The sequence below is a fragment of the Bubalus bubalis genome, chromosome 2 (assembly GCF_019923935.1).
Source record: "Bubalus bubalis isolate 160015118507 breed Murrah chromosome 2, NDDB_SH_1, whole genome shotgun sequence".
In the NCBI taxonomy this organism is placed as follows: domain Eukaryota; kingdom Metazoa; phylum Chordata; class Mammalia; order Artiodactyla; family Bovidae; genus Bubalus; species Bubalus bubalis.
In genome coordinates this window covers 23,205,322-23,219,173 of record NC_059158.1, presented here as the reverse complement: position 1 = coordinate 23,219,173, position 13,852 = coordinate 23,205,322, and the positions used below count along the sequence as shown (strand labels likewise).

The following is a 13,852-nucleotide window of genomic DNA, read 5'->3' as shown; positions in this document are numbered from 1 at the left end:
CAACTCCCGGAATTTACCCAAACTGATGTCCATTGAGTTGGTGATGCCATCCAACCATCTCATCCTCTGTCATCCCCTTCTCCTCCCACCTTCAATCTTTCCCAGGATCAGGGTCTTTTCAAATGAGTCAGCTCTTGGCATCAGGTGGCCAAAGTATTGGAATTTCAGTTTCATTGTAATTCATGATTACAATGTCATTTTCTTTCATTACTATTTTGCTTCTTTGCTTGGATAACAAGAAATCATGACTACCTCTTAAAATTCCCAATCAATCATGTGAATTAACATTTAATTTTCTAACTGAGTTATTATGCTCCTAAATTAAAATCTTCAAAGTTTGAAAGTGTTATAATTTTACTTCTCACATTAAAATGTGCCAATATGGAGGGATCACGCAGATAGGCTTTAAAACAGCCTATCTGCACACTACATGGGCAATAGAGACATATTTCTATAACTAAATTCAGAGAAGAGCTTATTACAATATATAACAAATCAATTTTATCAACTAACATCTCAAAAACAAATTCAGCATTAGACTTCCATGGCTAGTATGCCATTTGCTCAAATTTCCTTTCTATTACCTAAGAATGTATTGTTGAGCCCTAGGCTAGACTTTCCCAGTTATTTTTCCTTTATATTATTCCCTCTGTTTTATGCATGTATCAGTTCAGTTCAGTAGCTCAGTAGTATCCAACTCTTTGTGACCCTATGGACTGCAATAGGCCAGGCTTCCCTGTCCATCACCAACTCCTAAGGCTTGCTCAAACTCATGTCCATCGAGTCAGTGATGCTATCCAACCATCTCATTCTCTGTCATCCCCTTTTCCTCCTGCCTTCAATCTTTCCCAGCATCAAGGTCTTTTCCAACAGTTCTTCGCATCAAGTGGCCAAAGTATTGGAGTTTCAGCTTCAGCATTGGTCCTTACAATAAATATTCAATGAATATTCCTTTAGGATTGACTAGTTTGATGTCCTTGCAGTCCAAGGGGCCCTCAAGAGTCTTCTCCAACACCACAGTTCAAAAGCATCAGTTCTTCAGTGCTCAGCTTTCTTTATGGTCCAACTCTCACATCCATTTTTGACTACTGGAAAAACCATAGCTTTGACTAGACGGACCTTTGCTGGCAAAGTAATATATATGGCAAGAGATTTTGAGTAGCAGTATCATTTAACATCTCAACTGTCTCATTGCTTGTTTATTTATACATCTAAGAGTTCGCTAGACTTCCTCAAGTCAGGGCCTCCTTCTGATCACCCTTTTCAAGGCCCCCTTTACTTCCTTGTTCCTCAGAGTATAGATCAGTGGGTTTAGTACAGGAGTGACCACACTGTACATAATGGCAACAGTCCGGTCCTGGTCCATGGAGCTACCCGAGGCAGGACGAATGTAAATGAAAAAAACAGGACCAAATAAAAGAACAACCAACATGAAGTGGGAGGCACAAGTAGACAGTGCTTTACGAAGCATGCTGCAAGAATGAGTCTTGAAGAAAAGATAGATAATAATGTAGAAATAGGAGAGAAGAATTAGAAAGAATGAGCCCATGGCAATGGTCTCTGTGACAGTATGAAGTAGCCACTCATTGAGCTCAGTGTTCCCACAGGCCAGCTTGAGCAATGGCTTAACATCGCAGAAGAAGTGATGGATGTGGTTGGAACCACAGAAGTTTAAACGAGATGTCATTACTGAGTGCAGTAGGGCATGGAAAAACCCAATGATCCAGACAGTGACAGCCATCTGGGTACAGACCTGATGATTCATGATAACAGTGTAACGAAGTGGTTTGCAGATAGCCACAAAGCGGTCAAAACCCATCACAGCCAGCAACATGACCTCTGTGCTGCCCAGGAAGTGGAAGAAATGAAGCTGGCTTATGCATCCCAAGAAAGAAATTGCTTTGTGTGTAGAGAGGAAGTTCTCCAGCATCTTTGGCAGAGTCACCGTGGAGTAGCAGATATCTAGACATGACAGGTTTCCCAGGAAAAAATACATAGGAGAATGGAGTCTTGGATCAGAGGTGACAACCATGAGGATGGCTGCATTCCCAGCCACATTGGCAATGTAAGTTGCAAGGAAAATCACGAAGAGAACAGGCTGCAGTACTTGGATGTCTGTCACTCCCAGGAGGAGAAATTCAGTGACTGAGGTTTGATTCAGCATCACTTGAAATAAAAGACAAAATAACATAGGGAATGCAATCTCTGATGGGAACAGAGTCCCACAGCTGAGGATTTTCCTATCTAGACAATAATATTTTGAGGAATTGCTATTTAAATAAGGTCACGTGTTGGTTATGGACTGTTACTCAAACATTTTAAGAATTAGATTTATCATTAATATTTTTCTTACTTCCAGGAAAGAAAAATGCCAGACTTTCTTTAGCCAGACTATCATCTTCTCTGATACAACTTGCCTTTTATCATCCTAAATCAACTCCAAAAGCAGGTAAAATTTTAAGCACTCCACCACAGTGCTATCTCTTGACCTAGGAAGAAACCATCTGAAGGTTTTACTTAAGAAAAATAGACAGTGAGAGAATAATAAGAGCTATAAGGAAATCTGAATCGAGATGCAGACATTGGAACACTTCCTATAAAAAGGAATCATTCAAAGTTTGGGAAATCTATGAAAGGAGAAAGATTTGATTTGACTACAATAAAAAAGTGAATCAACTAGGGAACATTTCCAGAGATCCCCAGGGATGATCACTTTTGTAGCTAGAGAAAATTTTGAGAAATTATCTAACCTTTATTACATCTTAGTTGCAGCCTGGCAGGGCAGAGATCAGAACCTGCCCCATGGCAGGAGGGTGCGGCAAACCGCGCCCCCGAGATTGTCCTAGTAAGCATGCCCGACGGACATATGTGGAGCTGGCCGTGCTCTCTGCTCGGCTTCACTGGCTGCCCCTGTGTCCATCCTCATGGAAACCAAGCAAGATGTTCCTGATAACAGCAGAGCCTTAATTTTACTTCCTCTTGATGGTGCGCTGATCAGACTCCCCAGTATAGCTATTTCCTAATGATCTCATGTGACTTCTGCCAATAAAAGTGAGGGCTGAAAGGAGCCATCTTGTCTTCCTGCCATGGAGAGCAGGAGGGCCCCCTGACTCCCCGCTTGCCAAATATATGCATCTGTTTTTTCATTATGTGCACCCCCCCCCACCCCCGGGTTTCAGGTCTTTCTCACCTGCTATGCTGGACGCTGCACATCTTTTTTGTAAAGATGGCTTCAGGAATTCAGAGTAGCCTTCCTAGATAGCCATGTATATTTTGTATACTGTTAAACTTTATCACTCCTGATCAAGATACACATATGTCAAACATCGTTTTTGATTCTCTGCTTGCAAAAGAAAATTATATAAAAAAAATTCCCTTGGGGGCAAAATCTTTCCCTAACATTTAAAGAAAATAACAATGAGATTTTCTGTACCAATTATTTATTTCACTGCATCTTGAATATTTATCAATTACATATTTACTTTGGAGACTATCTAGAGATATGGCAATAAAAATGTAGGCAACAAAGAGTCTTCATAATCCACAAAGACAAGGTTCATGGTAAGATAAGAAACAGGTCTAAATCCTTGACTTGTATATTTAATACAGACAAGAAGACAGAGGATATGGGCAACTCCCCAGCCTGTCTCCAGGTTCATTCTCCTACCTGATTGAGTGTTCAAATTCATAGCTAAGAAGGCTTATCAGATTGACACTTCTGAAAAGTAAATAGTAGAAAAATTTTTGAAAAATAAAGAGTAGAAAAATATTTGATGTGATAGTTTATACTGGAATTACAGCATAAGCTCTTCATCTTCTGAAATCTCTTCTTTCTGAAATTCTGCCTGTCTTTTATGATCCACAGATCTTGAGATATTCAAAGCCTGAGAGAGAGTGTCCCTGGGGTTTGGGAGGATTATTGAAAGAATAAACTAGTTACCTTTCTATACCTGCAATATAAGGGAATTCTCCTTGGGGAATTTCGATCTTGAGTTCCATTTTTTTCTTTATTTTCCTTCCTTACTCTGTTTGTTTCTTAGCTTCATAACCACAGACAGTACGGTTCTCAAGGGCCTCAGGATTTTGTTAATTACCTTTCATTTCCTGGGACAGAGATTTGGATACACTTTCTCATGTTGAGGGCTTCCATGGAAAAATGGAAGGATATCAGGCAATGACAGTTAAGGAATGAGGGCCAGTCAGATCCCATTGATCCATACATAAAATTGATTATCATTAAAATATTATACTCATTTATTCCAGTGATTCTATGGAAAACAAAAAAGAGGACTAGGAAGAAGTAGTATTGCTTTTGTGCCTTCTAAATCTGACTATTCACCGCTGGTAGTAACATTTAAATATTTTCTTTAATTTTGGGATCCCCAAAGCTCACATTTATCTCTAAGAGACTGAGGCTGGTCTCTCCAATGTGTATCTTCACTTATTGCTGTACCCTTTAGGTAACAATATTCTTTCTGCTTCATCCAAGGAATACCTATATGCAATGTGACATGGATCCAAGCATTCTAATTATTGTAAATGCCATGTACTTTGTCCATCTATCACAGTTCATTTATGTTGCATTGCAGTTCATTATATATTCATCACAATAATTGCTTGTTATAGTATGCCATGAATATAATACAGATAAATAATTATTGTGTGCTCATTGTTTAAGTTATTGTTCTGATTTCACATGTTTGTATTTCTGTCCTTCCTTGACAATCTCTACATCTTTAAAGGGATGCCAAAATTGCTGGAAGACTCCGTCTCTACTCGCAAAGCAATTTCCTTCTTCAGATGCATAAGCCAGCTTCATTTCTTCCTCTCCCCAGTGGCATGGGGACTTCAGGTCGGTACAAAGAGCGAGCTATAGAAGAGGATGACCATGGAGAGGTGGGAGGTGCATGTGGCCAGGGCTTTCTTTTTCCCCTGTGCTGATGGCACCCAAGCTACAGCAAGGAATATATGGGCATAAGAGCTTATGATGCAGAAGAGAGGGCTGATTCCTCAGAGTCCTGTCAGAACCATCATTAGGTTGTCATTGAGGTGGGCATCAGAGCAGAAAAGCCTTAAGAGAGGTTTAAAATAACACAAAAAATGAGGCATCTCTAGATTAGTATAGAATGATAGGTTAGCACCAAGGTTTGGGTCAAAGAGTCGGAGTGGGCCACTCCCCATGACCCACCCACCAGCAGCCCACATCTGCAAGGAGTCATTAGGAGTGTATAGTGCAGAGGATGGCAGATGGCAGCATTGTGGTCGATAGCCACGGCAGTCAAAAGCAGGTTGTCCATATCAGCAAACTGCAAAGAAATATAATTGGGCCAGACAGAGAGAGAGATTGATCTCTACCACATGGATTGCTGCTCAGTGTTACGTGGTAGCCTGAATGGGAGGACAGTTCGGGGAAGAATGAATACAGATATAGGTATGGCTGAGTCCCTTTGCTGTCTACTTGAAACCTACGTAACATTGTTAATCGGCTATACTCCAATAAAAATAAAACTTAAAAAAAATAAAAGTGTCTCTTTTGCTGTCTCGTATACATGGTTATTGTTACCATCTTTCTAAATTCCATATATATGCGTTAGTATACTGTATTGGTGTTTTTCTTTCTGGCTTACTTCACTCTGTATAATAGGCTCCAATTTCATCCACCTCATTAGAACTGATTCAAATGTATTCGTTTTAATGGCTGAGTAATAGTCCATTGTGTATATGTAGCATGGCTTTCTTTTTTTTTTAATTTAATTTAATTTTATTTTATTATTATTTTTTTATTATGGAAAGTTTTATTTATTTTTTATTTTTTAAATTTTATTTTATTTTTAAACTTTACATAATTGTATTAGTTTTGCCAAATATCAAAATGAATCCGCCACAGGTATACACGTGTTCCCCATCCTGAACCTTCCTCCCTCCTCCCTCCCCATACCAGCCCTCTGGGTCATCCCAGTGCACCAGCCCCAAGCATCCAGTATCGTGCATCGAACCTGGACTGGCAACTCGTTTCATACATGATATTTTACATGTTTCAATGCCATTCTCCCAAATCTTCCCACCCTCTCCCTCTCCCACAGAGTCCATAAGACTGTTCTATACATCAGTGTCTCTTTTCCTGTCTCGTACATAGGGTTATTGTTACCATCTTTCTAAATTCCATATATATGCATTAGTATACTGTATTGGTGTTTTTCTTTCTGGCTTACTTCACTCTGTATAATAGGCTCCAGTTTCATCCACCTCATTAGAACTGATTCAAATGTATTCTTTTTAATGGCTGAGTAATACTCCATTGTGTATATGTACCACAGCTTTCTTATCCATTCATCTGCTGATGGACATCTAGGTTGCTTCCATGTCCTGGCTATTATAAACAGTGCTGTGATAAACATCGGGGTACACGTGTCTTTTTCAATTCTGGTTTCCTCAGTGTGTGCCCAGCAGTGGGATTGCTGGGTCATAAGGCAGTTCTATTTCCAGTTTTTTAAGGAATCTCCATACTATTCTCCATAATGGCTGTACTAGTTTGCATTCCCACCAACAGTGTAAGAGGGTTCCCTTTTCTCCACACCCTCTCCAGCATTTATTGCTTGTAGACTTTTGGATCGCAGCCATTCTGACTGGTGTGAAATGGTACCTCATAGTGGTTTTGATTTGCATTTCTCTGATAATGAGTGATGTTGAGCATCTTTTCATATGTTTGTTAGCCATCTGTATGTCTTCTTTGGAGAAATGTCTATTTAGTTCTTTGGCCCATTTTTTGATTGGGTCATTTATTTTTCTGGTTGAGCTGTAGTTGTATAGAACAGTCTTTTGGACTCTGTGGGAGAGGGAGAGGGTGGGATGATTTGGGAGAATGGCATTGAAACATGTATAATATGCTATACGAAACGAGTCGCCAGTCCAGGTTCGATGCACGATACTGGATGCTTGGGGCTGGTGCACTGGGATGACCCAGAGGGATGGTATGGGGAGGGAGGAGGGAGGAGGGTTCAGGATGGGGAACACATGTATACCTGTGGTAGATTCATTTTGATATATGGCAAACCAATACAATATTGTAAAGTTAAAAAATAAAATAAAATTAAAACATGTGGTCAATCAAAAAAAAAAAAAAAGAATGGCTAAAGAGACTAGAGATAATGACTGTTGGTAAGGATATGGAGAAAAGAGAATCTATGTTCACTAGCTTAGGGAATGTGAATTGGTATAGACACTATGGAAAACATTATGAATATTTCTCAAAAGATTAAAAATGGAAGTGCCAAAAAAAAAAAGAGTTTCCTCTTGACATTTTATTTCAGTTTTATGAAATGATGGTTGACTGTCAAATTATTTCCAAGATTCTTTAATTCAGAATGAACAGATCAATTTTCCTGACTTCCAAAACGAAAATTAACCTGATTTAATGAAAATGCTAGCCAACCTCCACAATAATAAAAGGTGCATTCAAATGTCAAAAAAAAAAAAAAAAAAAGAAAGAAAGAAAGAAAGAAAGAAAGAAAGGACTTTTGTTCTTTAAAAAAAAAAAACTTAATTTTTCTGTTTATTTATTTATTAGTGGCTATGCTGAGTGGCATGCAGGATCTTAGTTCCCTGACCAGGGATCAAACTTGTGACCCCTGCACTGGGAACATGGAGTCTTAACTACTGGACGTCCAGGGAAGTCTCAGGACTTTTGGCCTTTTTAATTTTTTTGACTATAGAATATTTTATATTAGTTTTAAATTAATTTATTTTAATTGGAGGATATTACTTTACAATATTTGAGATTTTTGCCATATATCAACATTAATCGGCCACAGGTATACATGTAAAAAATAAAAAATAAAAGTGAAAGTTGCTCAGTCACGGACTATATAGTCCATGGAATTCTCCAGGCCAGAATACTGGAGTGGGTAGCCTTTCCCTTCTCCAGGGATCTTCCCCAACCCAGAGATTGAACCCTGGTCTCCCACATTGTGGGCAGATTGTTTACCAGCTGAGCCACAAGTGAAGCCTGAGAATATTGGAGTGGGTAGCCTATGCCTTCTCCAGCACATCTTCCCAACCCAGGGGTAAAACCAGGGTCTCCTGCACTGCAGGCGCATTCTTTACAAACTGAGCTATGAGGGAAGCCTAATGAAAATAAATAAAAAGAAAAAGGAAAGGTAATATAATAATATAATTCTCTGTGCTACACAATGTACCATGTTGCTTATCCATTAAAAAAGAAAAGAGATAAGCAACCAGGATACATTGTGTAGCAGATAGAATAATAGTGATTATCCTGTAATAACTTTTAATGGAGCATGATCTGTAAAAATAATGATTGACTATGCTGTACACTTGATAGTAGGATAATATTGTAAATAAACCATAATTCAATTTAAAAAAGATAAAAGTAATTAAACTTGCTAAGAAACTAGATCTCAATTGTTCCCACAGTTACTCATTAGAGAAAAACCTGGACAACTTTTTTCTTGAGAAAATTTCCTATAGATAGGGTTGAGGAATAAAATCAACAATTAAGTAGAAGCTGGATATTGATTTGGAAATAAAATTAGAAAGATTACTTAAAACTTCACAATTTTTGCCTCATTACTGCCCTGTCTCCTTAAGTAAGAATAGTTGGAAGAGACTGACATACAGGCATAGACTGCTGTACATGTCCTTTTATTTTTATTGTTCTGAGAATTTCTGTCATGAAAATATATCACAGTTCCTCAAATTATTTTCCTACATCTATAAATAAAGTCATCTCAGTTGAGACCTGTAACGTCATTAAACAGAGTCAGTGCTTCCCTGCTGTACTCTTCCCAATTTCTGGATCAGAAAATAATGCGGTTTAATTAAATAAGTGTTTAACCTTCTGTGTTTAGGGTGACAGTGTATCATGCAGCTATAGGTAATCATGTGCTCCTCTATAGTTTACAGCCTCCATGTAGGTTGGATTATGTCAAAAATTTTGTTCAACAGAACTTCTGAGACAGTCCAGAGTGTAAGATATCTTGCCCCCACATACAGTCTTTTATTAACAAAACTGAAATTAAGAGGCCAAAGAAGGTAGAGTTGGAAGATAGAAGAATCATGTGAGTAAGATCAGAACCAAATTCTTTGGATTTACAAAAGTGAATGTAAACAATTTGAATAGTCTATCAGCTCAAAATATTCTTTTACAGTCTTATTTGTCTATATCTCTATTTAATGTATTTATTTTTGGCTGTGCTGCCTGGCTTTGTGGTATCTTAGGTTCCTAACCAGGGATTGAACCCGGACCCTCGAGAGTGAAAGTGCAGACTCTCCACCACTGAACTGCCTCAGCATTCTGTATCTCTAAATAGTTTTCAGTGCTGGCCCCCACCATGCTTTCAGGTCCAGTGGCATTTCTAGGAACTTGGAAACTGAGGAACATAGTAATTCTTGTCAATTAGCTCCAAAAATACTTCTGCAATGACTATTTAATAGTTTTTACTTGGTATAAGTTTGGTGACAGATAAGAAAAACAAGACAAAAAATTTTTATGAATTCTACATATTTCATCTGAGGAGGCAATGGCAACCCACTCCAGTACTCTTGCCTGGAAAATCCCATGGATGGCGGAGACTGGTAGGCTCCAGTCCTTGGGGTGGCTAAAAGTTGGACACGACTGAGCAACTTCACTTTCCCTTTTCACTTTTATGCACTGGAGAAGGAAATGGCAACCCACTCCAGTGTTCTTGTCTGGAGAATCCTAGGGATGGGGGAGCCTGGTGGGCTACTGTCTATGGGGTCGCACAGAGTTGGACACAACTGAAGGGACTTAGCAGCAGCAGCAGCATATTTCATTGCTATTACCAATGATATATTATACCATGATATATTCATGTTACAGTCTGTGAAAATAAGTATAGAAATCAAAAAGCTAAATAAAAAGGAAGAATTTTGAAACTCAATTTTCCATGACCAGAAATTGAGGGGAAAATATCATAATAATGAACTAGAAATATATTCCTGAGATTTTTTTCAAGCTGACTCCACTTTGAACAATATTTTACAGTAATCTTTAACAGGTTATTCAATTGAATTATGAAATATCTTTGGAGTCAGAGTTCACAAAACTCTTTAGCTAAACCACTAGTTACACTACCTGTATTAATTAGAACTCAGACTACTGTTTATTTTAATTACTTGCCTCTCTGCTTAGAGAAAAAGACATCATGACCTACTGCTTAAAAATGTCCTTTAACTCATATGTGAGTTTACATTTACTTTCTTGTGGAGTCCATGGCCCTAAATTAAAATCCTTAAAGTGTAGCAGTTTAAGAAAACAGTTTAAAGTGTAATAATTTTTAAAAATTATTTTATTTTTTGGCTGTGCCATGCAACATGTGGGATCTTAGTTTCCTGACTAGGGACTGAACCTGTATGTTCTGCACTGGAAGCTTGGAGTCTTAACCACTGGGCCACCAGAGAAGTCCCTGAAACAGTATAATTGTATTATTCACATTATGATATGTTAACTTGCAGGGAACACATAGGTAAACATACTTAAGTACTATCCAACTATACAACGTATGAGTAATTGAGGCAAATTTCTGTCTCTGATTTTATTCAAGAACACAAAAAATAGATAACAAATCATTTTTATCAACTGATATCTCCAAAACAAATTCAACAATCAAATTCAATGATCAGTATCCCATTTATTCAAGTTTTCCTTATATTATATAGGAATTCATTGTTTAACATGACTTACTGGACTTTTCCATTTATTATTCTTTTAGACAGTTCCTTTTGTTTCACAGATAGTAAACACTCTGGCAAGCAGTATAATTCCATATCTCATTTCTCATTGCCTGTTGATTTATGCCTGAGAAAAGTTCTCTAGACTTCTTCAAGTCATTGACTTCTTGAAATCACCCTCCTCAAGGCCCTCTTTACTTCCTTGTTCCGCAAAGTATAGATCAGTGGATTTAGCACAGGAGTGACCCCATTGTACATAAGGGCACTGATCTGATCCTGGTCCATGGAGCTACTGGAGGCAGGATGAATGTAAACAAATACACCAGGGACGTGGAAAAGAACAACTACCACGAAGTGGGAGGCACACGTAGACAGTGCTTTACGAAGCATTCTGCAAGAATGGGTCTTGAAGAAAAGATAGATAATAATATAGAAATAGGACAGGAATGTTAGAAAGCATGCACCCGTGGCAATGGTGCCTGTGACATTATTGACCAGCCACCAGTTGAGCTCAGTGTTGCCACAGGCCAACTTGAGCAATGGCTTAACATCACAGAAGAAGTGATTAATCTGGTTGGAATCACAGAAGTTTAAGCGAGAGGTCATTACTGAGTGCAGCAGGGCATGGAAAAAACCAATGATCCAGACAGTGACAGCCTTCTGGATACAGACTTGATGATTCATGATAAGAGTATAATGAAGTGGTTTGCAGATAGCCACAAAGCGGTCAAAACCCATCACGGCCAGCAACATGGCCTCTGTGCTGCCCATGAAGTGGAAGAAATGAAGCTGGCTTATGCAGCCCAAGAAAGAAATTGCTTTGTGTGTAGAGAGGAAGTTCTCCAGCATCTTTGGCAGACTCACTGTGGAGAAGCAGATATCTATACATGCCAGGTTTCCCAGGAAAAAATACATAGGAGAATGGAGTCTTGGATCAGAGGTGACAACCATCAGGATGGCTCCATTCCCAGCCACATTGACAATGTAAATTGCAAGGAAAACCACAAAGAGAACAGGCTGTAGTACTTGGATGTCTGTCACTGGCAGGAGGAGAAATTCAGTGACTGATGTTTGATTCAGCATCACTTGAAAGAAAAGACAAAATAACATGGAATGTGATCTCTGATGGGAACCGGAGTCCTCCTGCTGAGAATTTTCTCACCCAGACAATAATATTTTGAGAGAGAGCATTGCTATTTAAATAGTCCCAGCATCACAGGTTGTACAATGTTTGGACCACTAGATTATTAAATATTGAAGTTACATGGTGTTTGTGGACTGTTACTCAAACACTTTTTAAAAATTAGATTTATCAATATTTTTCTTTCTTCCAGGGATTCAGAGCATGTTGCCAGCCTACCGTCTTCTCTAATAACACTTGTGTTTTATCACCCTAAGATCTAACAGAGAGTAAATTTTTAAATAGTCCACTACGCTGCTTTTTCTTAACAAAGTAAGAACTCATTTGATTTACTTAAGAGAAATTAACAAAGAGAGAACAGTAAGAGCTCTAAGGAAATTGAGATAGAGATGCAAACCATGGAATGCTTTCTATAAAAAGGAAACATTTTAAGTTTGGGAAATCCTTGAAAGGAGAAGAAAAAGAGTTGATGTGACTAGAATTAAAAAGTGAATTCAGTAGGGAACATTTCTAGCAATCCCATGGGATTCTCACCCTTATAGCTAGAAAAAGTTTTGAGTAAATATCTAACCATTATTTCACCTTTATTGAAGGCTGGCTTCCAGGTTTCCTTGATAATCATGTATGTTTTTATATTATTAAATTTATCACTCCTGCTTAAGAGATGCATGATATGCCAAACATAATTTTTGGTTCTCTACCCTCAAAACAAAATTGCTTCAAAAATCCTTGGGTAACAGAACCATTTCTTAACATCTAAAGATAATAGTAATCAGACTTTATGTACCAAATGATTTATTTCACTGCATCCTGAATATTTAAAGATCACATATTTACTCTGGAAAACACTTAGAGAAAGGCAATAAAAATGTAGGCAGTAAAGAGCCTTCATAATCCACAAACACAATGGGGAGTTCATCATAAGACAGGAAACTAGCCCTAAATCCTGGGCATTCAACTTTAATACTAGCAAGAAGGTAGGCAATAAGTGCAACTCCCCAGCCTGTCTCCTGGCTCATTTTCCTACCTGTTTGAGTGTTCAAATTCACCGCTAAGAGAGCTTACCAGGTTGACACTCCTGTGAAGTAAATAATAGAAAAACATTAAGAAAAATAAAGAGTAAAAATATATTTGAAGTGACAACTTATATTGGGACCAAGTATATAAGCTCTTCATCTTCCAAAACCTCTTCTTTCTGAAATTCTGCCTATCTTTTATGTTCCACAGATCTTCAGACAAACCCTGAGAGAGAATATCCCTGGGGTTTGGGAGGATCTTTCTATACCTGCAGTATGAGAGAATTCTCCTTGGGGAACTCTTATCTTAAGTTCCATTTTTGTTTTTTTCCATCATTCCTACTTTCTTTCCTTACTGTACTTCTTTCTGAGTTTAAGAATCACAGACAGTATAGGTCTCAATGGCCTACGTTTTCTTTTTTTCCATCAAACTTTAAACTTTCTATTTTTAATTGGAGAATAGCCAATTAACAATGTTGTGGTAGTTTCACATGAAGAGTGAAGGGACACAGGTCATACATACATGTATGGATACATACATGTATCCATTCTTCTCTCCAAATTCCCCTCACATCCTGGCCAGCACATAACACTGAGAGAGTTCCATGTGCCATGCAATAGGTTCTTGTTGGTTATACATTTTAAATATAGCAGTGTGTACACAACCATACCAAAGTCCCTAACTATCCCTTCCCCTGGCACCCGTAAGTTCATTTTCTAAGTTTGTGAGTCTTTTTCTGTCCCACAAGTAAGTTCATTTGTATCATTTCTTTGCGAGTCCACATACAAAGGATGTCATATGATATTTCTCCTTCTCTGACTTACTTCACTTAGTATTGCACTCTCTAAAATTATCTTTCACTTCCTGGGACAGAGGTATGGATACACTTTCTCATCTTGGGGACTGCTCTGGGAGAATTCTATATAAAATGGAAGGAAATTGGGCCATGACAGTTAAGGAATGAGCACCAGTCACATCCTATTG

At 38.2% G+C, this 13,852-nt stretch overlaps 2 protein-coding genes and 1 long non-coding RNA gene across 3 annotated transcripts; 1 reads left to right on the top strand and 2 right to left on the bottom strand.

Annotated features, from left to right (window-relative positions):
- Positions 1-1,237: 1,237 nt before the first annotated feature.
- LOC102415118 (olfactory receptor 12D2-like) lies at positions 1,238-2,191 on the bottom strand. Its single transcript, XM_044925560.2, has one exon. It carries the CDS (start codon positions 2,189-2,191, stop codon positions 1,238-1,240), a length of 954 nt encoding a protein of 317 aa, XP_044781495.2.
- A 131-nt stretch (positions 2,192-2,322) lies between these two features.
- On the top strand, positions 2,323-3,735 carry LOC123328381. Its single transcript, XR_006543152.2, has 2 exons — positions 2,323-2,449; positions 2,773-3,735. It is a non-coding gene; the product is annotated as an uncharacterized LOC123328381 (long non-coding RNA).
- Positions 3,736-10,866: 7,131 nt separating this feature from the next.
- LOC112578717 (olfactory receptor 12D2-like) lies at positions 10,867-12,430 on the bottom strand. The gene has a single exon (XM_025263494.3). It carries the CDS (start codon positions 11,818-11,820, stop codon positions 10,867-10,869), a length of 954 nt encoding a protein of 317 aa, XP_025119279.3. The 5' UTR covers positions 11,821-12,430.
- Between the last annotated feature and the right edge of the window lie 1,422 nt (positions 12,431-13,852).

Bases quoted from the DNA above. Each gene is read 5' to 3' on its own strand.
- LOC112578717 (XM_025263494.3), bottom strand. From the start codon at position 11,820: ATGTTATTTTGTCTTTTCTTTCAAGTGATGCTGAATCAAACATCAGTC.
- LOC102415118 (XM_044925560.2), bottom strand. From the start codon at position 2,191: ATGTTATTTTGTCTTTTATTTCAAGTGATGCTGAATCAAACCTCAGTC.